At 38.8% G+C, this 26068-nt stretch overlaps 3 protein-coding genes across 3 annotated transcripts; 1 reads left to right on the forward strand and 2 right to left on the reverse strand.

Moving 5' to 3' along the window:
- Nucleotides 1-9361: 9361 nt before the first annotated feature.
- On the reverse strand, nucleotides 9362-10436 carry LOC129909959 (serine protease 1-like). The gene is made up of 3 exons (XM_055987141.1): nucleotides 10124-10436; nucleotides 9804-10060; nucleotides 9362-9725 (listed from the first exon to the last, which is right to left on the reverse strand). The coding sequence occupies exons 1-3, from the start codon at nucleotides 10375-10377 to the stop codon at nucleotides 9433-9435; spliced, it is 804 nt and encodes a 267-aa protein (XP_055843116.1). The 5' UTR covers nucleotides 10378-10436; the 3' UTR covers nucleotides 9362-9432.
- Nucleotides 10437-14906: 4470 nt separating this feature from the next.
- On the forward strand, nucleotides 14907-15963 carry LOC129908146 (brachyurin-like). Its single transcript, XM_055984465.1, has 3 exons — nucleotides 14907-15220; nucleotides 15283-15539; nucleotides 15608-15963. The coding sequence occupies exons 1-3, from the start codon at nucleotides 14967-14969 to the stop codon at nucleotides 15901-15903; spliced, it is 807 nt and encodes a 268-aa protein (XP_055840440.1). The 5' UTR covers nucleotides 14907-14966; the 3' UTR covers nucleotides 15904-15963.
- A 2886-nt stretch (nucleotides 15964-18849) lies between these two features.
- On the reverse strand, nucleotides 18850-24131 carry LOC129909387 (transmembrane protease serine 9-like). Its single transcript, XM_055986472.1, has 6 exons — nucleotides 23752-24131; nucleotides 23423-23682; nucleotides 23061-23353; nucleotides 19580-19857; nucleotides 19252-19511; nucleotides 18850-19180 (listed from the first exon to the last, which is right to left on the reverse strand). Exons 1-6 carry the CDS (start codon nucleotides 24012-24014, stop codon nucleotides 18882-18884), a joined length of 1653 nt encoding a protein of 550 aa, XP_055842447.1. The 5' UTR covers nucleotides 24015-24131; the 3' UTR covers nucleotides 18850-18881.
- Between the last annotated feature and the right edge of the window lie 1937 nt (nucleotides 24132-26068).

A 26068-nucleotide genomic window follows, 5' to 3' on the forward strand; every position in this document is an offset into this window, starting at 1 on the left:
AATGTTTATTAATGGAAAGCAATCAAGTAGGTACAGGTACATGCAAAACCAAAAATACAAATTTTTCATGAATTTATTTATTCCGTTGAAAATGGAAAGTTGTTGTTAAACTTAACCCGGAGTTTATCCAACGGAGTTCAAATAGGATAAAATCTAGTTTTTCTTGAAATTATCTTAAATTGTGAAGTCCTAGCATTTTGAAAGCAAATTTTAGGTTTTTGAAGTTATACTTCTTTTTTGGCGTTTGTATCAATACACTTTTTGAAAATAAATAAAAAAAATATCTTACTTTAAAATGCAGCATTTTGTTGCACCAACTTTTTACACCAACAGGTATTATTTTTACGGAACAAACACAATAAAACAAAAATATTAAGTGAACTCTTCCAGGCCCGCTGTCTCAATGCTTGGCTGCGACCTTTCGAGTTGATTGTTGATTTAATTCTGACTTTCCCGAACAATTATCCTCATTCTATTTATAGTCCTTTTTTTCTTGATTTTTATCCCTGCTACCAACCATTTTGATAGAAAAAAGAACTATCCTAAAAAAACATTATTATCATAATTTAATCATAAAATAGAAAATTCTCAGAATCACATCACACGGTCCCCAAACTGGAGTGGGTCCTATGATCATTTATTTATCAATTTTCCATTGTCATTGCCAATTGGTTCTAAGCACAATGTAGGTATGTTTTAGCTCCTTGCCTAAGTCTTTTGCTTTCTTGTTGTCTTTCTTTGGAGCCTCTTTCCCACAAAGAGTAACAACAAATAAAAAATATTAGATACTTTGTACCCATCTAAGGCATCAGCATATCCATATTCCAGAACAACCAGTACCAGACATGATCGTTGGAGAAAAATCCTTATCGCATCGGAAATTCAGAATAAACAAGTCTCAACATGTCCCTAGAAAACACTTAAGTTGGCTATTTATAACACGGTGACGTCGCATTATCTTCTGAAAAAAACTACCCTCTTGCACACTCGTTACCAATGCCATCTCGTTAATACCCTCGGATCAATAGCATTCCCACACATGACGTTCAGTATGTCTTAAGCCGGCCGGTATCATCTTTGATGAAGTTTCAATTACTATGTTTTTTGTTTGTATTAGTTTTAAGATTTAAAAAATAAATTAGTTTCTATTTCTATAGAATTATTTAACTGCTTTATAATGCAATTCGATTCACGTTTCAAAAAGAACCATTCAAAACATGGTCAAAAATAGTAAACAGTTTTTCTCGAAAAAATTAAAAATATATAGTAAAGAGCGCAACACATGCATTCAGACACGTACTTGCTCTTATGGTAAAAGAAGATCTTCTCTTAAAGCTTTTCATAAAAAAATGGTGAGAAATTATAATTAAATTTAATTAAGGTAGGTAGGTAGGTAGAGATGGCGGTCATAAGCAGCCTAGCTTGATGACCCAAGTAGCGCAAAATGCGCCGTTTTGATACCAAAACTTGTGAAACCTATGAGTTATAAATGGGTTAATTGGAATAAAGTGATTTCAATACATACGAGTGTTAAGGCTAGCCTAAAACCACTTCGTTGCATTGAGGAATGAGATCAAGTCTTTGATCTTTAATTCTGAGATGTTATTTATATCGTTGAAAAATTCACTGCCCAGTGAATTTCCCAAATTCACTGGGATATGGTTTAATTTAATTAAACCATTTCCCATAATGTAATAAAGTACATAAAATCTGTTTTTATAATAAGTAAGACACCGTTTTTAAAGGTTTTGATCACAAAACGAAGTATGTCATCTGATTTCTAGTAGGAAAAGGACTTTTGAGAAAAAAATTTTGAAATTCGTTAGAGCCGTTTTTTACAAAATTAATTTTTTGTATATACAAATTTTCTAGCATAAAAAAAAGTTGGTATGCCATTTTAACCATCCTAAATCCCATTTAAATTTAATTTAAGCTTAAGTAATTTGAATGTTAGTCATAAGTATATTTTTCATAATTTATTTATTTAATTTTCTTTATATTAACTAGTATTTAAGTAATTTTGTATATACCTTAATGTATTCTTTTTATAGATTTAAGTAGCTTGTACTAAGCTTGTAATAAAATTAAAAAATTAAAGAAATAATTAATTTACACTGAAAAAAAAAATTCGAAACATTTCAAAAACATTTCAAAAGCCCCACGTGGGGCATTTGGAAATGCCCCACGTGGGTCATTTGGAAATGCCCCACGTGGGTCATTTGGAAATGCCCCACGTGGGTCATTTGAATATGCCCCACGTGGGTCATTTGAAAATGCCCCACGTGGGTCATTTGAAAATGCCCCACTTGGGGCATTTGAAAATGCCCCACGTGGGTCATTTGGAAATGCCCCACGTGGGGCATTCGGGTATGTGCCACGTGGGGCATTTCCAAATGACCCACGTGGGGCATTTTCAAATGACCCACTTGGGGCATATCCAAATGACCCACGTGGGGCATTTCCAGATGCCCCACGTGGGGCATTTCCAAATACCCCACGTGGGGCATTTCCAAATGCCCCACGTGGGGCATATCCAAATGCCCCACGTGGGGCATTTCCAAATACCCCACGTGGGGCATTTCCAAATGCCCCACGTGGGGCATATCCAAATGCCCCACGTGGGTCATTTGGAAATGCCCTACATGGGTCATTTGGAAATGCCCCACGTGGGTCATTTGGATATGCCCCACATGGGGCATTCGGAAATGCCCCACGTGGGGCATCTGGAAATGCCCCACGTGGGGCATCTGGAAATGCCCCACGTGGGTCATTTGGAAATGCCCCACGTGGGGCATTTGGAAATGCCCCACGTGGGGCATTTGGAAAGGCCCCACATGGGGCATTCGGAAAGGCCCCACATGGGGCATTCGGAAATGCCCCACGTGGGGCATCTGGAAATGCCCCACGTGGGTCATTTGGAAATGCCCCACATGGGGCATTCGGAAATGCCCCACGTGGGGCATCTGGAAATGCCCCACGTGGGTCATTTGGAAATGGGCATTTCCAGATGCCCCACGTGGGGTATTTCCAAATGCATCTGGAAATGCCCCACGTGGGTCATTTGGAAATGCCCCACGTGGGGCATCTGGAAATGCCCCACGTGGGTCATTTGGAAATGCCCCACGTGGGGCATTTGGAAATGCCCCACATGGGGCATTCGGAAATGCCCCACGTGGGGCATTCGGAAATGCCCCACGCGGGGCATCTGGAAATGCCCCACGTGGGTCATTTGGAAATGCCCCACGTGGGGCATCTGGAAATGCCCCACGTGGGTCATTTGGAAATGCCCCACGTGGGGCATTTGGAAATGCCCCACATGGGGCATTTGGAAATGCCCCACATGGGGCATTCGGAAATGCCCCACGCGGGGCATCTGGAAATGCCCCACGTGGGTCATTTGGAAATGCCCCACGTGGGGCATTTGGAAATGCCCCACATGGGGCATTCGGAAATGCCCCACGTGGGCATCTGGAAATGCCCCACGTGGGTCATTTCGAAATGAACCACGTGGGGCATCTGGAAATGCCCCACGTGGGTCATTTGGAAATGCCCCACATGGGGCATTCGGAAATGCCCCACGTGGGGCATCTGGAAATGCCCCACGTGGGGCATCTGGAAATGCCCCACGTGGGGCATTTGGAGATGCCCCACATGGGGCATCTGGAAATGCCCCACGTGGGTCATTTGGAAATGCCCCACGTGGGGCATTTGGAAATGCCCCACATGGGGCATTCGGAAATGCCCCACGTGGGGCATCTGGAAATGCCCCACGTGGGTCAATTGGAAATGCCCCACGTGGGGCATCTGGAAATGCCCCACGTGGGTCATTTGGAAATGCCCCACGTGGGTCATTTGGAAATGCCCCACGTGGGGCATCTGGAAATGCCCCACGTGGGTCATTTCGAAATGCCCCACGTGGGGCATCTGGAAATGCCCCACGTGGGTCATTTGGAAATGCCCCACATGGGGCATTCGGAAATGCCCCACGTGGGGCATCTGGAAATGCCCCACGTGGGTCATTTCGAAATGCCCCACGTGGGGCATCTGGAAATGCCCCACGTGGGGCATCTGGAAATGCCCCACGTGGGTCATTTTTAAATGCCCCATGTGGGGCATTTGGAAATGCCCCACATGGGGCATTCGGAAATGCCCCACGTGGGGCATCTGGAAATGCCCCACGTGGGTCATTTGGAAATGCCCCACATGGGGCATCTGGAAATGCCCCACGTGGGGCATCTGGAAATGCCCCACGTGGGTCATTTGGAAATGCCCCACATGGGGCATTCGGAAATGCCCCACGTGGGGCATCTGGAAATGCCCCACGTGGGTCATTTGGAAATGCCCCACGTGGGGCATTTGGAAATGCCCCACATGGGGCATTCGGAAATGCCCCACGTGGGGCATCTGGAAATGCCCCACGTGGGTCATTTGGAAATGCCCCACATGGGGCATCTGGAAATGCCCCACGTGGGGCATCTGGAAATGCCCCACGTGGGTCATTTGGAAATGCCCCACATGGGGCATTCGGAAATGCCCCACGTGGGGCATCTGGAAATGCCCCACGTGGGTCATTTGGAAATGCCCCACGTGGGGCATTTGGAAATGCCCCACATGGGGCATTCGGAAATGCCCCACGTGGGGCATTCGGAAATGCCCCACGTGGGTCATTTCGAAATGCCCCACATGGGGCATCTGGAAATGCCCCACGTGGGTCATTTGGAAATGCCCCACGTGGGGCATTTGGAAATGCCCCACATGGGGCATTCGGAAATGCCCCACGTGGGGCATCTGGAAATGCCCCACGTGGGTCAATTGGAAATGACCCACGTGGGGCATCTGGAAATGCCCCACGTGGGTCATTTGGAAATGCCCCACGTGGGGCATTTGGAAATGCCCCACATGGGGCATTCGGAAATGCCCCACGTGGGGCATTCGGAAATGCCCCACGTGGGGCATTTGGAAATGCCCCACGTGGGGCATTTGGAAATGCCCCACGTGGGGCATTTGGAAATGCCCCACGTGGGGCATTTGGAAATGCCCCACATGGGGCATTCGGAAATGCCCCACGTGGGGCATCTGGAAATGCCCCACGTGGGTCATTTGGAAATGCCCCACGTGGGGCATTTGGAAATGCCCCACATGGGGCATTCGGAAATGCCCCACGTGGGGCATCTGGAAATGCCCCACGTGGGGCATTTGGAGATGCCCCTTATGGGGCATTCGGAAATGCCCCACGTGGGGCATCTGGAAATGCCCCACGTGGGTCATTTGGAAATGCCCCACATGGGGCATTCGGAAATGCCCCACGTGGGGCATCTGGAAATGCCCCACGTGGGGCATCTGGAAATGCCCCACGTGGGTCATTGGGAAATGCCCCATGTGGGGCATTTGGAAATGCCCCACATGGGGCATTCGGAAATGCCCCACGTGGGGCATCTGGAAATGCCCCACGTGGGTCATTTGGAAATGCCCCACGTGGGTCATTTGGAAATGCCCCACGTGGGGCATCTGGAAATGCCCCACGTGGGTCATTGGAAATGCCCCACGTGGGGCATTTGGAAATGCCCCACGTGGGGCATCTGGAAATGCATTTGGAAATGCCCCACGTGGGGCATCTGGAAATGCCCCACATGGGGCATTCGGAAATGCCCCACGTGGGGCATCTGGAAATGCCCCATGTGCGGCATTTGGAAATGCCCCACATGGGACATTCGGAAATGCCCCACGTGGGGCATCTGGAAATGCCCCACGTGGGTCATTTGGAAATGCCCCACGTGGGGCATTTGGAAATGCCCCACATGGGGCATTCGGAAATGCCCCACGTAGGGCATCTGGAAATGCCCCACGTGGGTCATTTGGAAATGCCCCACGTGGGTCATTTGGAAATGCCCCACGTGGGGCATCTGGAAATGCCCCACGTGGGTCATTTGGAAATGCCCCACGTAGGGCATCTGGAAATGCCCCACGTGGGTCATTTGGAAATGCCCCACGTGGGGCATCTGGAAATGCCCCACGTGGGTCATTTGGAAATGCCCCACGTGGGGCATTTGGAAATGCCCCACATGGGGCATTCGGAAATGCCCCACGTGGGGCATCTGGAAATGCCCCACGTGGGTCATTTGGAAATGCCCCACGTGGGGCATCTGGAAATGCCCCACGTGGGTCATTTGGAAATGCCCAACGTGGGGCATTTGGAAATTCCCCACATGGGGCATTCGGAAATGCCCCACGTGGGGCATCTGGAAATGCCCCACGTGGGTCATTTCGAAATGCCCCACGTGGGTCATTTCGAAATGCCCCACGTTGGGCATCTGCAAATGCCCCACGTGGGTCATTTGGAAATGCCCCACGTGGGGCATTTGGAAATGCCCCACGTGGGGCATTCGGAAATGCCCCACGTGGGGCATCTTTAAATGCATTTGGAAATGCCCCACGTGGGGCATCTGGAAATGCCCCACGTGGGGCATCTGGAAATGCATTTGGAAATGCCCCTTGTGGGGCATCTGGAAATGCCCCTCGTGGGGCATCTGGAAATGCCCCACGTGGGGCATCTGGAAATGCATTTGGAAATGCCCCACGTGGGGCATTTGGAGATGCCCCACATGGGGCATACGGAAATGCCCCACATGGGGCATTCGGAAATGCCCCACGTGGGTCATTTGGAAATGCCCCACGTGGGTCATCTGGAAATGCCCCACGTGGGGCATTTGGAAATGCCCCACATGGGGCATTCGGAAATGCCCCACGTGGGGCATCTGGAAATGCCCCACGTGGGTCATTTGGAAATGCCCAACTTGGGGCATTTGGAAATGCCCCACATGGGGCATTCGGAAATGCCCCACGTGGGGCATCTGGAAATGCCCCACGTCGGGCATCTGGAAATGCCCCACGTGGGTCATTTGGAAATGCCCCACGAGGGGCATCTGGAAATGCCCCACGTGGGTCATTTGGAAATGCCCCACGTGGGGCATCTGGAAATGCCAAACGTGGGTCATTTGGAAATGCCCCACGTGGGGCATTTGGAAATGCCCCACATGGGGCATTCGGAAATGCCCCACGTGGGGCATCTGGAAATGCCCCACGTGGGTCATTTGGAAATGCCCCACGTGGGGCATCTGGAAATCATTTTTGGAGGTCATTTTTGCGGCTGATCGCCGGCCGCGTGGTTATAGCATCGTTGAGAGTTTGATTTGCTCTAAAGAGGATGTATTGGCTTCGTGTCAAAAAAAGTTGCGGATTTTTTATCAAAACCAACATTACGATGATGGAGAATATCAAAAAAGTGGAAATGCCCCACGTGGGTCATTTGGAAATGCCCCACGTGGGGCATTTGGAAATGCCCCACATGGGGCATTCGGAAATGCCCCACGTAGGGCATCTGGAAATGCCCCACGTGGGTTATTTGGAAATGCCCCACGTGGGTCATTTGGAAATGCCCCACGTGGGGCATCTGGAAATGCCCCACGTGGGTCATTTGGAAATGCCCCACGTAGGGCATCTGGAAATGCCCCACGTGGGTCATTTGGAAATGCCCCACGTGGGTCATTTGGAAATGCCCCACGTGGGGCATCTGGAAATGCCCCACGTGGGTCATTTCGAAATGCCCCACGTTGGGCATCTGGAAATGCCCCACGTGGGTCATTTGGAAATGCCCCACGTGGGGCATTTGGAAATGCCCCACGTGGGGCATCTTTAAATGCATTTGGAAATGCCCCACGTGGGGCATCTGGAAATGCCCCACGTGGGGCATCTGGAAATGCATTTGGAAATGCCCCACGTGGGGCATCTGGAAATGCCCCTCGTGGGGCATCTGGAAATGCCCCTCGTGGGGCATCTGGAAATGCCCCACGTGGGGCATCTGGAAATGCATTTGGAAATGCCCCACGTGGGGCATTTGGAGATGCCCCACATGGGGCATTCGGAAATGCCCCACATGGGGCATTCGGAAATGCCCCACGTGGGTCATTTGGAAATGCCCCACGTGGGGCATCTGGAAATGCCCCACGTGGGTCATCTGGAAATGCCCCACGTGGGGCATTTGGAAATGCCCCACTTGGGGCATTTGGAAATGCCCCACGTGGGGCATTTCCAGATGCCCCACGTGGGGCATTTCCGAATGCCCCATGTGGGGCATTTCCAAATGGGTCATCTGGAAATGCCCCACGTGGGTCATTTGGAAATGCCCCACGTCGGGCATCTGGAAATGCCCCACGTGGGTCATTTGGAAATGCCCCACGTGGGGCATCTGGAAATGCCCCACGTGGGTCATTTGGAAATGCCCCACGTGGGGCATCTGGAAATGCCCCACGTGGGTCATTTGGAAATGCCCCACGTGGGGCATTTGGAAATGCCCCACATGGGGCATTCGGAAATGCCCCACGTGGGGCATCTGGAAATGCCCCACGTGGGTCATTTGGAAATGCCCCACGTGGGGCATCTGGAAATCATTTTTGGAGGTCATTTTTGCGGCTGATCGCCGGCCGCGTGGTTATAGCATCGTTGAGAGTTTGATTTGCTCTAAAGAGGATGTATTGGCTTCGTGTCAAAAAAAGTTGCGGATTTTTTATCAAAACCAACATTACGATGATGGAGAATATCAAAAAAGTGGTTTTCGTTATGTAGTCCTTCGGTTTGTGCATATATGTGCGTCCATGCAAATTGCCAATTGTACCTTCCATAATCAAAAATGGCTCTTATGAGTTTGATTGAATTTGGTTAACATAATGCTCTAACATTATATTTCCATTTTTTGAGCTTTAGTTACTCCACTATAAGCAACGAAAAAAAAAATTATAATATAAGTAATTCCAGGAAAACAGAGTTTTTAGTTTTTCTCAAAAAAGTACGAATAGTGGAAATACGTTGTATATATCGCTCATTTACTTGAATACTGTAATAACTCAAAGATCACGTAATGCAGAAGTTATTGAAATATATAAAGTAATCTTTAATCCTGCAGAAAGCCATTATTTGTTAGCTTTAAAAACTGACGGAGAAGGAGCACTAGTTTTGTTTTAGAAACGAACTTTTTACAAAAATAGATGGATACTAAATTTAAAACTCATTTCCTGAAAAACCAGTTTTTCGAGTTACGACAGTGTTTAAGTAAATGAACGATGTATCCTTTTTATTAAATCACTGATGTAGGTAGGCTCTTCACCTGAACCGTTAACGGCTAAACCAATTTTCTTAAAAATGTATATACAAATATTTGAATACCTAAGGCGAATGGTTTATTGGTTACCTAATATAACTGCACTTTGAACTAAAAGAGCAAGCTCTCACGAACCAGTTTCTACGATTCAACCATTACCAAACCCCGAATTTGTATTATCGTTTATAATCTACAAAAAAAAAATCGTGTTTTGAATGTGCTACATTTGGTTATTTCCAAACCAATATTTTATTAATAAATAAATCAGACAAAATCATTTAAACCTTGGCATTGTCCTTAATCCATTGCCTGTAGCTGGTAACACGTGTGAAGGCAGCTGGCAAGCCTTTAGTGCAACCGGCCGATGAACCGAAAGATGTAAGACCAATCAAAACCTTATTGCTCTTAAGAACAAGTGGACCACCAGAATCACCATTGCATGTAGAAACTCCACCAGGAGTAGAAACGCAAACGTTTGATGCCTTAATAGTTGATCCATAGGTATTTGAACAAGCAGAATTGGTGATAACAGTCATTGTTGCACCTTGAAGGGTACTTGCAACAGAACTTGCTGCAATAAAATAAATAAATAGAATACAGTTTTTCAAAGCCCTTATGTTTTGAAAATAAAAAAAGTGCTATAGCTTACAATCACTTGTCTTTCCCCATCCAGTAGCGATGACAGAGTTGCCATTGTATGTGGAATAGGAGCTTGAAATTGGTGGTAGAGCAACAGGTTTAATTGTATTCGAATAGCTGACAGCATCAATTTGGATCAAGGCGATATCATTCAACAGAGTATATCTATTCCAACCGGAATGAACGATAGTACGTTTGGCAGCCCTACGAGTACCTCCTTGTCTTTGTGCACTACCCATGAAAACGGTAATACTTCCAGCTCCAATTCTGAAAAATGCATTAACAACTTTTACATGAACGATATTCTCAAAAAGAGTAAATTTATCTTACCCATCAACACAATGAGCAGCAGTGAGAACAAAAGTTGGTGAAATCAATGATCCACCGCACCAACCGCCATTCACATTTAAACCAACTTGGTATGGATGGTCGTTAATACTGACTGGTTTGCCATTGGTAATTCGTGCTTCTGGATAGAATTCAGGAATTGAAGGTTCCATATCAACAAAAGTCTCATCGGAAGACTGGCCAAAGACACAGACTGCCAAGGCAATGGCCAAGAACGAAACGAAAAGGATTTTCATGGCTGAAGTCCAATAATTGATAGTTTGTTTTTGAAACACCAACTGATATTGTGGTCATTGGAAAACTTCATTCGGTTTTTATAGTAAATTTCTTGCCAAACATAAGTGTGTCTAAGCATTTTCTAATCAATTCTAGTGTTTGCTTATGATTTTAAATTAATAATTCAAATTTTACAATATGATTATTATATTAAGCAGGTAATAGCAATAAAGATTATGTGGCATTTAATTGAAGAATGGGTTTTCCAATCTAATTTAAAGTGGGTAGACGGAAAATTAACTAGGATTAAATACTATGGCACACGCTCCAACTTATTACTTTGGATTTGTTAAAGCTCCATGAACAAAACGCGAATGGTAGGTAGGTACTTCTGAATGACAAAATTCCGAATAGCTATTTACCTTTTGTAGAGTAACTTTACTTAAGGTTCCGCCAGAAGTTAAGTATATTTTGCTGTTGAAGCACTGAAAAGCCGAATGCAATATGTGTTTCAAATCAATATTTATTTAATATTTAATATTTAACGTTTAAAACAAATATTTGGTTTTTCATTTAATAACAATCACAGCAATCGTTAGTCTCCATAAAGACTTTCTGAGTTGTACTATCTTCATTATTAAAAAAGGCTGAATTTACTTTTGGAAAGTCAGCATCAAGCCGGAGTGCCTGCTGCCAATTTTGCGAGTGGAGGAATTGCCAAAAAAGTGAGTCAGTTTTGAAGTTATATTCGTAATTATTTTGAGCTTGTTTTAACAGTTCCACTTCCACCGGTATGTATAGGTTCATTTCACATTTTGATTTTCTAAAATTCCTTCTGCCAAAGCTTTCCTCAATACACTACTTTTTTTGCTTTTCATGGTATTTCTTTTTCCGTTAAAGAATTTTGGGTTCCTCTCTTAAGTTGTAGGACTTTTGTTGGAGTCTCATGCCAACATTTCCATCGAACCAGTGCCAGCGGGGCGGTTTCTAGATGATCGAATAGCAAACCCAGTAGGTAAATTAATTGTGGAACTTCTGATAGCCTTTTAGCAGTATTTCTACTGGTATAATACATTTGGTCCTAGTGGTTGTGAGTCCTCTAAGAAATTAAGAACTGTTTTAGGGTGTTTGCCTTTTTAGGGTTTTGCGAGAATCAAGTTCCTAGGTTTTTTTTGTAGCTAGATGGCACCCACGATGTTTAAATTCTTTTCTTATTTGAAATAGGTAGGTCATTTTTTTTAGATATAGTTTTAAGGAAAAAAAGTTCGATGAGGGTCTCACCGTTTTCAAAAAAGTATAAACCATTTTTCTATAGGACCGGAGGTTCAAATGAGAACAAAATTTACCCATCGTGGGGCGCCATCTAGCGTCAAAATAAAAATCTGCAAATAATACTTACATTTTTTCATTATCTTGAAATAGTTTTTCCACTTAAGAACATGATTCTCGCAAAACTCTTGTAATCCAGTTAAATAAGGGTTTAACCTCGGAATGAATGTTAGTAGAAATTTTTTTTGCTCAATATCTTCCTTTTGCCATTCTATAACGTATCTCAAAAGTCTAGAAAAATCTCATGTCCGCTTGTCGCGATTTCAAGGTCAAATCGCGAAATGGAGATTTTCAAAATTAGCAAAAATAGGCTATTTTAGTATATACACATATGATACATGATTTCAAGGTATTTTTTAATGCTGATTCCAAAAAATCTAAAATCAAGACAATCTGACGTCTCTGGAAAAAGTTATACCTGTTTTTCATCTGTCAACTCATATTATTATAACAGTTGCAAACTTACTGCCGAAAAACCCTTAAAAGTTATGGTAGATGAACCAAATTTTGCATGAAGATTTTAGAATCCATCATTATTAAAAATCAAAACAATCCCTTACAAAAAATATATATACCTACGAAATAATGGTATTTTTTGATGGAGGGGCAAATTTTAGGATATGCACTAAAGAAGATTCTTGTTCATCTTAGGAATAAGTGCAAATAGGCTAATTTTTACATTTTAATCTTTGTTTGGATATTCTCTAACTACCCTCAAAAATCTAAAAAAATCTCATGTCCGCAAGTCCTAATTTTCTTGGTTTGAAAATAAGGTGCAGATTTTAAAAAATTAATAAGAAAAGTTTAAATTTTTATATGTATACCAACATAAGCGACATGATTTAAAGGTATTTTTTAACACTAATTCCAACAAAACTCACAAACAAGTCAACCTGACCATCCCTGAAAAGTAATGCACCTTATTCATGTTGATCTGACACAAATATATGAAGTGTAGTTTTCCAATTTTTTAAAATCTGCACCTTATTTTCAAACCAAGAAAATTAGGACTTGCGGACATGAGATTTTTTTAGATTTTTGAGGGTAGTTAGAGAATATCCAAACAAAGATTAAAATGTAAAAATTAGCCTATTTGCACTTATTCCTAAGATGAACAAGAATCTTCTTTAGTGCATATCCTAAAATTTGCCCCTCCATCAAAAAATACCATTATTTCGTAGGTATATATATTTTTTGTAAGGGATTGTTTTGATTTTTAATAATGATGGATTCTAAAATCTTCATGCAAAATTTGGTTCATCTACCATAACTTTTAAGGGTTTTTCGGCAGTAAGTTTGCAACTGTTATAATAATATGAGTTGACAGATGAAAAACAGGTATAACTTTTTCCAGAGACGTCAGATTGTCTTAATTTTAGATTTTTTGGAATCAGCATTAAAAAATACCTTGAAATCATGTATCATATGTGTATATACTAAAATAGCCTATTTTTGCTAATTTTGAAAATCTCCATTTCGCGATTTGACCTTGAAATCGCGACAAGCGGACATGAGATGTTTCTAGACTTTTGAGATATGTTATAGAATGGCAACAGGAAGATATTGAGCAAAAAAAATTTCTACTAACATTCATTCCGAGATTTACCCCTTTTTTCTCCTTATTTTACTGTATTATTGGAGCCCAAGATTTCTTGTAAAATCTTTCTGTTGCTTCTGGCATTTTACGTAATAGATGTCGCATTTCGTGGATGGGTGTGAAACAAGCATCGTATCGGTTAAGGGTATCCATATCCAGGTCCAGTGCTGCACGTAGCATGTTAAAATGCAAAAAATGAAAAAAAAACTTGAAATCTTCTAACGGTAATATCAAAAACGGTAAGTAATAAAATATTTCTAACTTCTAAAAAAAACCTTTGGAAAAGTATAGGTTTGGTCTCGACACCAAGAACCTCGTATACTGTATTTATGTAGGTACTTGTGTAGTGATAATAAAAAATTTCGAATTCAATTTTATGAAGGTTATTTTAAACCCTGATTTTTTAATCGTCAGAAGAATAAATGTCAATATAAAAAAAACTTTTATTCCTGGGGAATAAGCTCTATCTGAGGTTTATCTGACTATTGAAAAATTGGCCCTAAATCAAATAAATTACAGTGTATTCGGACTTAAAAAGGTAAATTTTCTCCAAATTTCGCAGCAAACTAAATTTTTATGAAAAAGATAAAAATAAAATTATGCAAGCAAACACTCTAGGTAAATTTTGAAGTTACCTATGTGAAAAATTTTTTTCTTGTTTCAAAAATTATCGACCTTATATGGATATTTTTCAAAAATAAAATTTCCTGGAACCAGAAGTACGATCTCGAGTGGGTCTGATAAAAAATACATTTTTCTATTTTTCAGTTTTCTCAAAAACTAGGAAGCATAAGAACAAATGGATTCCAGTATTTGATAAGGAATAAATTGTTACAGTTTAACGATGAGAACAGTTTCAAACATTAGAAAAAAAACAGTAAAACATAGTCTTTTTCAGCATTTATCACTTATTTCGAGTTCAAACGCCTGGGAATCAGTCAAAAATATTTTTTTTCGATAAACAAATTAAGGTAAGTGAATCTATTCAATATCGATACTTTTCATTCAAAAAAATTTTCGATTATAATTATTTAAGCTTTAAAAAAGCTAAAAGATCTTATTTTTTTACGTACGCATTTTTTATGAAAATATGCATGAGAAGAGAATCTGTACTGGGGTACTATGGTTTTCCTTGGTATGTAAAAATAATGTCCTAAAAACGCCAGATTGTCTTATCATTTTTTATCTAAACATTTCTAATCCATTAAACTGGTTTTTCCTCTGCTGACCAATGAGTACAAAAACGCAGTGCATTACAGTTAAATCTGGTGTCGCATTTTGTTTACCATTGCTTTGCACTTAAAGTGTAAACTATCAAGTTTATAAGCGTCATCTTATGTATAACCAGCTTAACTGATAACTTTTGTTTTCGTATTACCACTTGAAGTATATGAATTGAAAATCCTTTCTCCATTGAAAAAAAAACCATAACATTTTTATGACTTCCTACTCAAGATTCTTATCAACTAAATCACTGCAACTGAAACGATATCTATTCTGCATTAAAAACGGATCAATTTTAAATCACAAGCAAACACTCAAGTTGATTAGAAAATGCACAGCACAGGCATACTTAAGTTTGGCACGTTCTTTCCCATAAAATTTTCTATAAAAATGGGTAGCAGTTTTAACAACAGACCTTAATAAAAGTTGGTCAGCTTTGATAACAACAATAAGCTGATCATGAAAATCTGTTTCGTTACACTTTTTATCATTGCCTTGGCGTCTTGTGCCTTTGGTCAGTCTTCCGATGAGACTTTTGTTGACATGGAACCTAAAATTCCAGAGTTCCTTCCAGAAGCACGTATTACAAATGGTAGGGCAGTAAGCATTAACGATTATCCGTACCAAGTTGGTCTGAACGTAAATGGCGGTTGGTGTGGTGGATCATTGATTTCACCAACTTATATTCTAACTGCTGCTCATTGTGTTGATGGGTAAGATCAATACTCTTTCTTTGTGAATATGAGTGCTACAAAAGCCTGTGGATATTTTTCAGCATTGGAGCTGGAAGTATTTTTGCGTTTTTGGGTAGTGTTATAAAACAAGCAGGAGTTCGCAGGACTGCTAAACGTACTATTGTTCACCCCAATTGGAATAGAAATAGTCTGCTGAATGACATTGCTTTGATACAAATCGATGCTATCGGCTATACAAATACAATTAGACCTGTTGCTTTGCCTAACATTTTTAACACATACTCCACATACATTGATAACTCTGTAATTGCTACTGGATGGGGAAAGACAAGTGATTGTAAGTTTCAACAATATTTGAGTCTTTCAAAGGAGTGTTGCCATTGTACTTTTTTTGTTAAAATTCAGCAAGTTCATCAGGGGCAAATTATCTCCAAGGTGCAACATTGACTGTTATCGATAATAATGTTTGTGCGAGCACCTATGGATCACATATTAACCCATCAAACGTTTGTGTTTCAACGCTTGGTGGAATTTCAACATGCAGTGGTGACTCGGGTGGTCCACTTGTTCTTCAAAGCAATAAGGTTTTGATTGGTCTTACATCTTTTGGCGCATCTGCTGGTTGCACTGCAGGTTTGCCAAGTGCCTTTACACGTATTTCAAGCTATAGGCAATGGATTAAAGATATTGCTGGAGTTTAAATGAAAAGACTGGACTAAAAATAACTCAATATTTCAAAAATAAAATATGTATAAACTTTTCTTCAATTTTTTTTTTTCAAAATTAGGCTGTTTATGACCTCCTAACTCTAAACCAAATTTGAAGAGCGCTGGCAATTAGCACGAGCATTTTCTGAGATCAGATACAATTAAAACGTCACACTCTTAAAATGAAGTAATCATTTGTCAAATTACGATAAGTATTGTATTTAATATTTTTTTTTTTTGTCTTCAAAAAGTGGACAGAAGACAGGACTATGCAATTAGGTAAATAAATTACAAATATATTTTATTTTTAAAAAAAATTCCTCCAAATTCATCGGATGATACATCAAAAGAATGGTCTCTTCAAGTTCCGTTGATATCCGAAAACTAAAAGTTTCTTGGTCTAGTTGAAGATTATCTACCGGCCCTTCGTAGAAAAAGTTCTAACTAAAATCACAGGTATCGTGTAAGAAAAAAAAGATACATTTATCTCAATTATTCACTTCAATGGAAATCAAAAATTCTCATTTACCTACTTATTTAAAAAAAAGAACAAATCTCAATAATAAAAAATATATATGGGAAAACAGTTGGGTAATTGGATAAATTATAATTTTATTATTAATTAATAATTATTGAATTAACGTTTGGTTAAAAAAAAAAACAAAGAATTGACTTCTAATTCGCGTACCTATATACATAACTTGATTTATCAGTAAGAATACTTCAAAAGAATCATATTTACAAAATTTACCTATCAGTTCAAGAGTTCTTGGAAAGATATGGCCAATTTTTCTGTTAAATCGCATTAATATAAAATTTCTCGTGAACACTATCTAGAAGACCTTTCCTTGATAGATCGAAAGCCAACAGCTAATTTTAGGCTATTGATTATATCGAAAAAAAAACATGGTAATAAGGAACTAAGACGTTCACGGGTATAAAAGAAGTATTTTTTAGAAAATTGCCCTCCCAACCAAACGGGGGAAGATAGACCCCCTCCCATAGTCAACAATGATTGTATTTAACCCGTCTATAAAATATCATTAAAAAAATTTAATTCTCTACAAAAAGTTTTAAATCAATATACTAAAATTTTGCTTGGTTTACGAGATATATTGAAGAAACTAAAAAGGGGGTTTTTGCACCCCTATCTTCAATTTCCACCCTCTCATTTAATATCACTCCGTCGTCTTAGTTCCTTTCTGTACGACATAATCAATAGCCTATTTTGGGAATGGAGGTAAAACCAAAATGTGAGTAACTCAAAAAGTCTGGTAGCTTTAAATCGCGGCTATGTATGGTTTTCGGGGGGTTATACATTTTGCTTAAGCCTAAATACCTCAATGTTTAAGCCTAGTACGCTGCTGAAGCGAAAAGAAATTTTTCATACAATATTTCGTTAACGAAATCCAGAACGGAAAATTTCGTTTTGCATTACGTTTTTCAGTACGCAGCTCTAGCGAAAAATTGGAGAGTTTTCACTCATTTGTCACTTACTTTTTACTATCCTGTGCATTTTTCTTGACTCCAAGAGCAGTGTTGACGGTTCAAAATGAAAAATTCTAAATTAAATTAGATCAACAAAGAAACATTCGAACTTAATTTAAAAAACAAAAAATAAAAATTAAAAAAAAAAACCGTTATGAACTCTTTTGGACCAATAAAAATGACCAGGAAAAAAGAATGTGAATGAGAAATGAGTGAAAACTATCCGAACAGATAAGAATTCCGTTTGTCAAGCACAAAGCGTTGTGCTATTTTTTGTACGAGAATTATCGTTGCACTTCAGCAGCATGAAAGGTTTTAAACAACTTACCTATATCTTGAGTTTTATTGATCACATCACCATGATTGAGTTCTTCATGGTTAGTAAAAATGACAAAAGATCAGTTCCCGTATTTGTAAAGTGATATGGAAAACTCACAATATAAAACCGTTATTTAAAGATGCCTGACTTTTGAATTCGTTATAAGGCTATAAAACTGCATACTCACATTTTGGTTATAACAGCACTCCCAAAAATTGCTGAACGCTCTTGGACTATTATGAAAAGTCATGAAATTTGGAAAACTAGGAGTATTATTGTGGAGAGTACGAAAAAGATGCTTAAACTTTTTCAAAATGGAGACTTCAAAACGGCGAGCAAAATGAGCTGAAGCGAAATTTTCCATACAAAAATTCGATACCTAACGAAATCTTGAATGAAATTAAATTTGTTTAAAACTTTAAAACTTATTTTCTAATGTTTTTTCTTGAATTTTTTTATTTGAATTTTTATTATTTTTTACTTTGCTAGAAACTTGATTATTTTGGTATTATATTGTTGCCAATTTTAAGTAGAGATTTTACAGAATGAATAAAAAAACATAACAATGTTCAACAAAACTGAATCAACCAATACTTTTCTAAAAGACTTTAGCAATCTTAATTCGAATCCAAAGACAAAAATACATATCGTCACGTTTCGAAGATAAAAACTAATCTTTTAGTTCTGATATCTCAAAAATATGACGTCATCGATTATTTTTACTTCGCATTCTCCTTATACCTACTTCAGGTACGAAATTTCATGACTTCTAAATGACCGTTAAAATGATTTTTGAAACCAAAAAGCACCAGAAGAATTTGATCAAATTAGTTTGGTGCGAACAACTTCCTTCCTTGAAACATGTTTTTGTTTCGAATATTAGATATTTAGTATAATTAAATTAATTAATTAATTTTCTGAGTAACTAACTATACTCATAATTTTATGTCATTCGCCAATTGAGTTGCTAAGTAGTAGAAAAAACACGGCTAATGAATAAAAAACAAGTAATTTGCATTAAAGCAAACAGTTATTATTTTATAATTCATAAATATTATAAATTATTTAGAGGCTCATGTTTTCAGTTCGCATTGTATTTAAAAAAAGCTACAAACGCTTCAATTTATAAAGAATTGCGCAGCGATTTCCAAGTTACACATTGTATTTAGATTCCAGTATGCTCTAAGATCCATGATCTGTAACTAGTGATACGAGTGAAAGCCTCTGGAAGACCCAAAGTGCAACCAGCAGCTGATCCAAAGGATGTTAGACCAATAAGAGTTTTAGTTGATTCAGTGACAAGGGGGCCACCGGAATCTCCAGAGCAAGTTGATGTTCCCCTTGGTCCTTGGGCGCACAGATTTGTTGGCTGGACAGCATCTCTGAAAAACAGCTCGCACTTAAAGTTTGTTACGACTTTCATTTCGGCGTACTGAAGCTCTTCAGGAGAGTTGTCCCTTGGATCTTTAAGAAATAAAGTGAAGTCAAATTAAAATAGGAATTTAAATATTAGAAAAAAAGGTTAAATATCTTACCGTCACTAGTCATGCCCCAGCCGGAAGCAATGACTTTTTCATGCAAGTATTTTTCATAATAACCATCTTTGGATATAGCTGGCAAGTTGATGAGTCCAATTTCTGGTCCAAGGGTGACGGGAGCAATGCGCAATAAAGATATATCATTGTCAGCTAGTCCGGTTGAATTATAATCGCTATGGATGATTGTTTCCAAAACCTTAACTTTTTTACCTCCCATTAGTGTGTTGCTTCCCAGATAGGCATTAATAGACTTTACTCTATAAAAAAAAAGAACATGTAGAAGTTTTTTGGGGTTTTAAATGCATAGTAAATTTTTGAATCTTACCCTTCAGTACAATGAGCAGCGGTTACAATCCACTCGGGAGAGATCAATGAACCTCCACATAATTGCATGGTCAACAAGCTCATCCTACTGCTCAAACCAACTTGGTAGTTGAATTGTGCAGGTTTGGCAGTCAAACCATTGGTAATACGTGGACTTGGGCTACGACCCGCGTTGAGGGCTGATGTTAGGGCAACAACTCCCAAAAGCAATACAAAAATCAAACCTTTCATTGTTTTAGTCCACTTAACTCCCTGAATAAAACTGACGACTTTTGAAACCTAAATTTGGGGTTTTATACTAAAAGCAAACATAAGATAGCGTTTCTTACAAATTAAATGTGTGTGATTAGACAATTTCAATCACTGATCGTCCATATCTTTCATGATTTATTGATAAATTTGATTATGAACCTCACGCTAGTAGGTACCCCAAAAATTAATTTATTTTGCAATTTTCAAATGGGTTTCCCATTATTGATTATATTATTGGGGTTTGTCGTGTGATAATCCCCTAAAATTTTAATTGAAAAAGTAAAGATTAAATTAGAAACTTCTCCGGAACAATAACACTATGATGTTGATAGAAATTCATATAAGGTGATTTGGTGAGGTGTTAGAGTATTCAGAGAGCGTTTTTAGTCATTTGATAGGTACAGTAAGTTGCCGAAAGCCTAAAGATATCAAGGCGAAAACAGGTTTAATGTCCTTAAATGACACGATCTGGATGGATCTTGATATACGGTGGAGTGAAGCATGTATTTGTTCCCGACCCGAGTAGTAATAGTGCGTAATACAGTCGGCCCTCGAATACTGTGTGATGGTTAATTTTGTAATAAATATCACAACAAAAACATTACTGTTAAAAAAAGAGCCAAGTTCTCCTATACCTATTAAAATTATGCTGGCACAAAAAGGACTGAGATATACCAAGTGTACCAAGTTCTAAAGTTTGGTTTCAAATTTGTATCAATTGACAATTTTTCTTTTAATTATAGATTTTTAAAGTTACTTCAAAAATTGCCAAGGAAACAATCAAAATTTTATTGATACAAATTTGAAACCAAACTTTAGAACTTGGTACACTTTTATATCTCAGTCCTTTTTGCGCCAGCATAAATTTAATTGGTATGGGAGAACTTGGCTCTTTTTTTAACAGTAATGTTTTTGTTGTGATTTCACTACTTTTTGCAAGGTATGGCTGTAGAATTGAAAATCTCTATATTTGATGAAAATTCAGTGATAATGGTTGGTTGCCACGCCCCCTAGCTAAAATTCTCAAATTTTGGTGTGGAAGTTAGAGGGGGGTCGAAAATGGCCTGAGTTGTTTCCTGTAAATAAGGGTGTAGTGCCAAAGTTGCTAGAGAACTTGGCTGGGCACTACCGTGCCCCTTGATTGAAATATTTGATAATAATAATTAATTACAAACAGATGTGATACCTTCCGCAGAATACTCATGCGCCAGCGGCACAGGAAGAAAGATGAACTACATTATAGGGTTGCGCGTTGCGCCCCAAGTAATCATTTTTTAACCCTTCATTAAAAATTCTTTTTTCAACCAACTTCTTCTTTTCCGCCAACCAACGGCAGAAATACCGGTCGTTTTCCGGGGTTTTGGGTTGGGGTCAAAATCCCGAAAACCGAAGTCAAGGGATTCTAGGTTTTCGGGATTTTTGAAACTCCGGGTTTTCGGGATTCTAGGTTTTCTGAATTCTGGATTTTCGGGGTTCTGGGTTTTCTGGATACAAAATATCGGGATTGTGTCCGTCCCCAAGGGATTCTACTCCTATTTGTAAAAATGCTTTAAGGATTTAGATCGGTTTCCAGATTATAGTCTGTTTCTCTTCTTTTTTGGCACTATCAACTGAAAATAAAGCTTCGTTTTCCACACTCTACTCATATTTTTAACATGCCGATGCCCTCTGACGCTAGATGATCAAGTTGAAGTGAATTGCTCGAAAAATGATTTATAAAGAGAGGAATATGGGAGCTAAAAAATATCGGTTCTTCCGATAAAAGTTCTTCTAGAATCTTTTGAACGCAGGAAAAAGAACCAAAATTATAATCTTTGAACAACAACAACGTCTTGAAGGTGCTACCACCAAATGTTTATAGTTAGAGTTACAGAACTGTTTCACCTAATTGTTTGCTTGCAGAGTCACTGACGATACCTAAATCGAAATTTTCCGAACAATCCTCTGATTTTGTTATTTTCCACGGATGATTCGAGGATGTTTTAAATCTTATTTAAACATCAAAAATTCAGCTCTAAATATACCAAAACTCACATGTGAATACCTTTCTCTTTGACAACCAGGGCAATTCAGACTTTTGTGGGGGGAAAGAAGAAGAAAAGCTCACATCTTTAAGGACATCATTTAATTTTGGAGATAGTAGGTACTTTGGATGCTAGAACGTAACGATGCAGAAAGCAGTGTGTCAATGTTGGCATTTTAAGTTTCAATTTTGCAATTGGTCCACTTTTGTTGCCGGTCAAAGCGAAACAAATAGCAAAACTTTTTGTGCAGCGCAATTCGTAGTCGGGACAGCTTTATTAAAACATGTCATACAAGCACTGACCAGTAGTATAACCAGGCAAAGCTTTAACCCCTTACCGCATGACAATAAAATGTCTTCTTCAATGTTTTCATCTGCTTCAAAACGAATGCGAGGCACAGTCTGAAACATCTATAGATAAATATATTTGCAATGCGAAAATTGTATTAGGGTGTTCGTCATCTAAGTGTTTTGAGAGAATCAAGTTTCTAAGTGGAAAAACTTTTTTATAATAGTAAAGAAAAATCCCCTAATTTTTTCAGAATTTTATTTTGGCGCTAGATGGCGCCCCACGAGAGTTAAATTTGTTCTTATCTGAAATATGTAGGTATATGTTTATATGACTTTTGAGGTCAGTTTTCTCAAAAAGGTTATATGTACCATCTTTCTAGGACCAGGGGTTTAGTCATTAACTGCATAGTTCATGAAAAATAAAACCCCAAATAGTATGGATGTCCTGACTGAACCTCTGGTCTTGCAAAGATGGTTTGTACTTTTTTGAAAACGGCCGGCATTTTATGCAAACAAGAACATCATCAAACGTTTTTCCTTTAAAGCTATATCTAAAAAAAAATGACCTAATAAGTAAACATTATTTTCAAAATTATTAGAGCGGTTTTTTTCAAAAACTAACCACTGAATTTTTTTTTAAATCATAGAAGCTTTTAGGTGTTTTTGGTCTAAAAACACATTTGTACAATCTTCAAAAACAGCTAAATACGAATCGACTCATCCCTTTAAGCTGTGCCTCATTATACAGACAAAAAGACTGAAATAGTTCCAACGGTCCCCTCCCAGTGATTTAAATCGACAAATAAAAGTTAAAAACACATGTTTCCATTTTAATTTTGCATTTTATTTGAAAATAAAAAAGCTACAAATACATCCGTTTTGAAGTGAAGCAATTCCCATGTTTCAATTAAGTTTACACTCCAGTATGCTCTAAGATCCATGATCTGTAACTAGTGATACGAGTGAAAACCTCTGGAAGACCCAAAGTGCAACCAGCAGCTGATCCAAAGGATGTAAGACCAATAAGAGTTTTACTTGATTCAGTGACAAGTGGACCACCGGAATCTCCAGAGCATGTTGATGTTCCCTTAGGTCCTTGGGCGCAAATGTTCGATGGTGCGACATCACCGAAAACCAACGTACATTTTAAGTTTGATACGATTTTCATTTCAGCGTACTGTAGCTCTTCAGGAGAGTCTGCCTTTGGATCTTCAAGATATAAAATAAAATTCAAATTTAAAATCGATTTTAAATCATTGAAAAATATAGTTAACTTACCGTCACTAGTCATACCCCATCCGGAAGCAATGACTTTTTCATTCAAATATTTTTCATAATCACCAGATCTGGATAGAGCAGGCAAGTTGACGAGTCCAATTTGTGGTCCAAGGGTGACGGGAGCAATGCGCAAGAGAGATATGTCATGTGCAGTTGATTCTTTCATATTCCAATCGCTGTGAATGATTGTTTCCAAAACCTTAACTTTTTGACCTCCCATTAGTGTGTTGCTTCCCAGATAGGCAGAAATAGACCTAGCTCTATAAAAAGAATAAGAAAATATATATTTATTGGTTTTTCAAAGACAGGTCAAAGTCTATGAATCTTACCCGTCAGTACAGTGAGCAGCGGTAACAATCCATTCGGGAGAGATCAATGAACCTCCACACAATTGCATGGTGAAAAGGCTCATCCGCATGCTCAAACCAACTTGAAAGTTGAATTGTCCAGTTTTGGCGGTCAAACCATTGGTGATACGAGGACTTGGGCTACGACCCGCGATAGAAATGGGCATGATAACATTTGATGTCCTTAAGTTGAGGGCCGATGTTAGGGCAACACCCAGAAGCAATACAAAAATCAAACCCTTCATATTGTTTTATTCAACTCAACTTCCTTAACAAAACTGACGACTTCTGAAGCCTAAATTTGGGGTTTTTATACTAAAGGCAAACATTTGATAGCATTCCTAACAAATTTAATGTGTGTGATTAGACAATTTCAATCAATGATCGTTCATATCTTTTAAAATTTATTGATAAATATGTAGTGCAAAGAAAAATTTGTTAAATACTTGAAAAATCAAAAATGAGTTCATCATTATTTTTTAACAATACTGATTATTCGATATTTAAACGGTTTTCCCATATTGAATATATTGGAGTTAGGTTTTTTTAATGAATAATGAGAATTTTTTAATTTTCGTAGAAGTGAGACCTCGAGGGTCTTATCTTAATCTGCGTACTTATGTGCATAACTTTTGCTCAGTAGAAATTGGACTTTTTCCAAAATCTTGATTGTCAGTGTATCTGATTCAAATTCATTTCGATTGTAATGAGTTGTCAAAATTACTCAACTAGCTACTAAAATTATATAAAGCAAAAATTTCTAGTTTATGATTGGTGGTTAGGTGTGGCGTTTGATTGGCATTTATCACTTCTATTATGTATTTGGTTTGCCAAAATATGCGAAGTCATGGAAAGTCATGAATCATGATTTAGGCTTTTTATATTTTATTCTCTTTTTGGTACTTAAGAGGAACATGTACCAAAGAGTAAAAAAAATTATATTTCCTTAAAGTCCTGTTTCATGCAGATTTGGCATTGTTTTAAATAGAGCCTATTTCTAATAATACCTACTATAAGACTTGTTGATATGTCATTGTTAATTTTTGGCATTTTTTTTGTTAGAACTTTTTAGTGACCATTGCTGTGTTTTTCTTATTAGTAACTCTGGATTTAATAATCCTTATTCGTCCCATAAAGTCCCTTACAATTTTGTCAGGGAAAAAGCTGTATTACAATGGCATTGGTATTAACAAAACTTTATAGAAAACTTTACTGAACTTAGCTATAAAAAGTTATCTGTTTTGCTTGAGACAAATAAAAGAAATGGCTATTTCCCGATTAGTGCTCAGTTCATTAAATTTAAATTCTTTGTTTTTCTTTTTTTAATATTTTACCAATCATCAATCATCATTGTTTGGGTTTCGGTGTTAAACAGAGTTGGAGAACATCAATGACTTTAACCTCTATAGGGTTTGTTATTGTTTTGGCGAATCGTATTACAGGGGTTAAAAACCTATTCAAATAATTTCTCTAGGGCTGAAGTCCTTAATCTGAATTTGATATTGGGGGCTATCGTAAATAAAAATTTCCCTGGGAATGTTTCCCATGTTTTAAACATGGGAACGAAAATGGTCATAAAAAGATTCCCTCGTAATTTATTGGTATCAGCAATCACTTTTCCAGGAGAATTTAGACGTCAGTTCATACGATTGTTTTTTCCCTGGAAATAAATTCCGAGGGAGATTCACGATCGCTCAAAAAATTCCGAGGGAAACAAAATTTCCCTGGAGATTGACGATAGGGCCCATTAAGAGACATGAATTAATTTTTCACATATTTTGATTATGTTATCTCACAGAACTAAAACCAAGGACATCTGACTTATTTTTCGAAGTTATTTATTGAAGTTAGATATTATCATAGCATGTTCGGTTTTTTTTTTTTTGAGACAAAATCATATCAACGATTGCACTTTCAAGCCATACCTCATTTTAATCTATGCTGTTTTTTTTCCCCATATATTTTTGGACACTCTCCTTTGTACTAAATTTTATTACGAAGCCTGTCCGAAATCCCTTATGGGCCAAAATTGTGAGTGAAGTAACATCATTTTATAGAGCCCAAAAAAAAATTACAAAGAAAATCACTCTTTTAAAAGTACGTATACGCCACAGTGAACATGAAATTTACTTATTATAAATATAACAATATAAGCAATTGGTGGCTAACACTGCATTAAAAAAATTGGTGCGTGAACAACGGACCTGAGCTTCCATAGGGTTGCTAAATACGAATCCGTTTCACCGGTAAAGGTACAGGTCTAAGTTTTGAGTGATGATGACATAAAAAATGGCTAAGA

Source organism: Episyrphus balteatus, chromosome 2 (assembly GCF_945859705.1).
Source record: "Episyrphus balteatus chromosome 2, idEpiBalt1.1, whole genome shotgun sequence".
NCBI classification, from domain to species: domain Eukaryota; kingdom Metazoa; phylum Arthropoda; class Insecta; order Diptera; family Syrphidae; genus Episyrphus; species Episyrphus balteatus.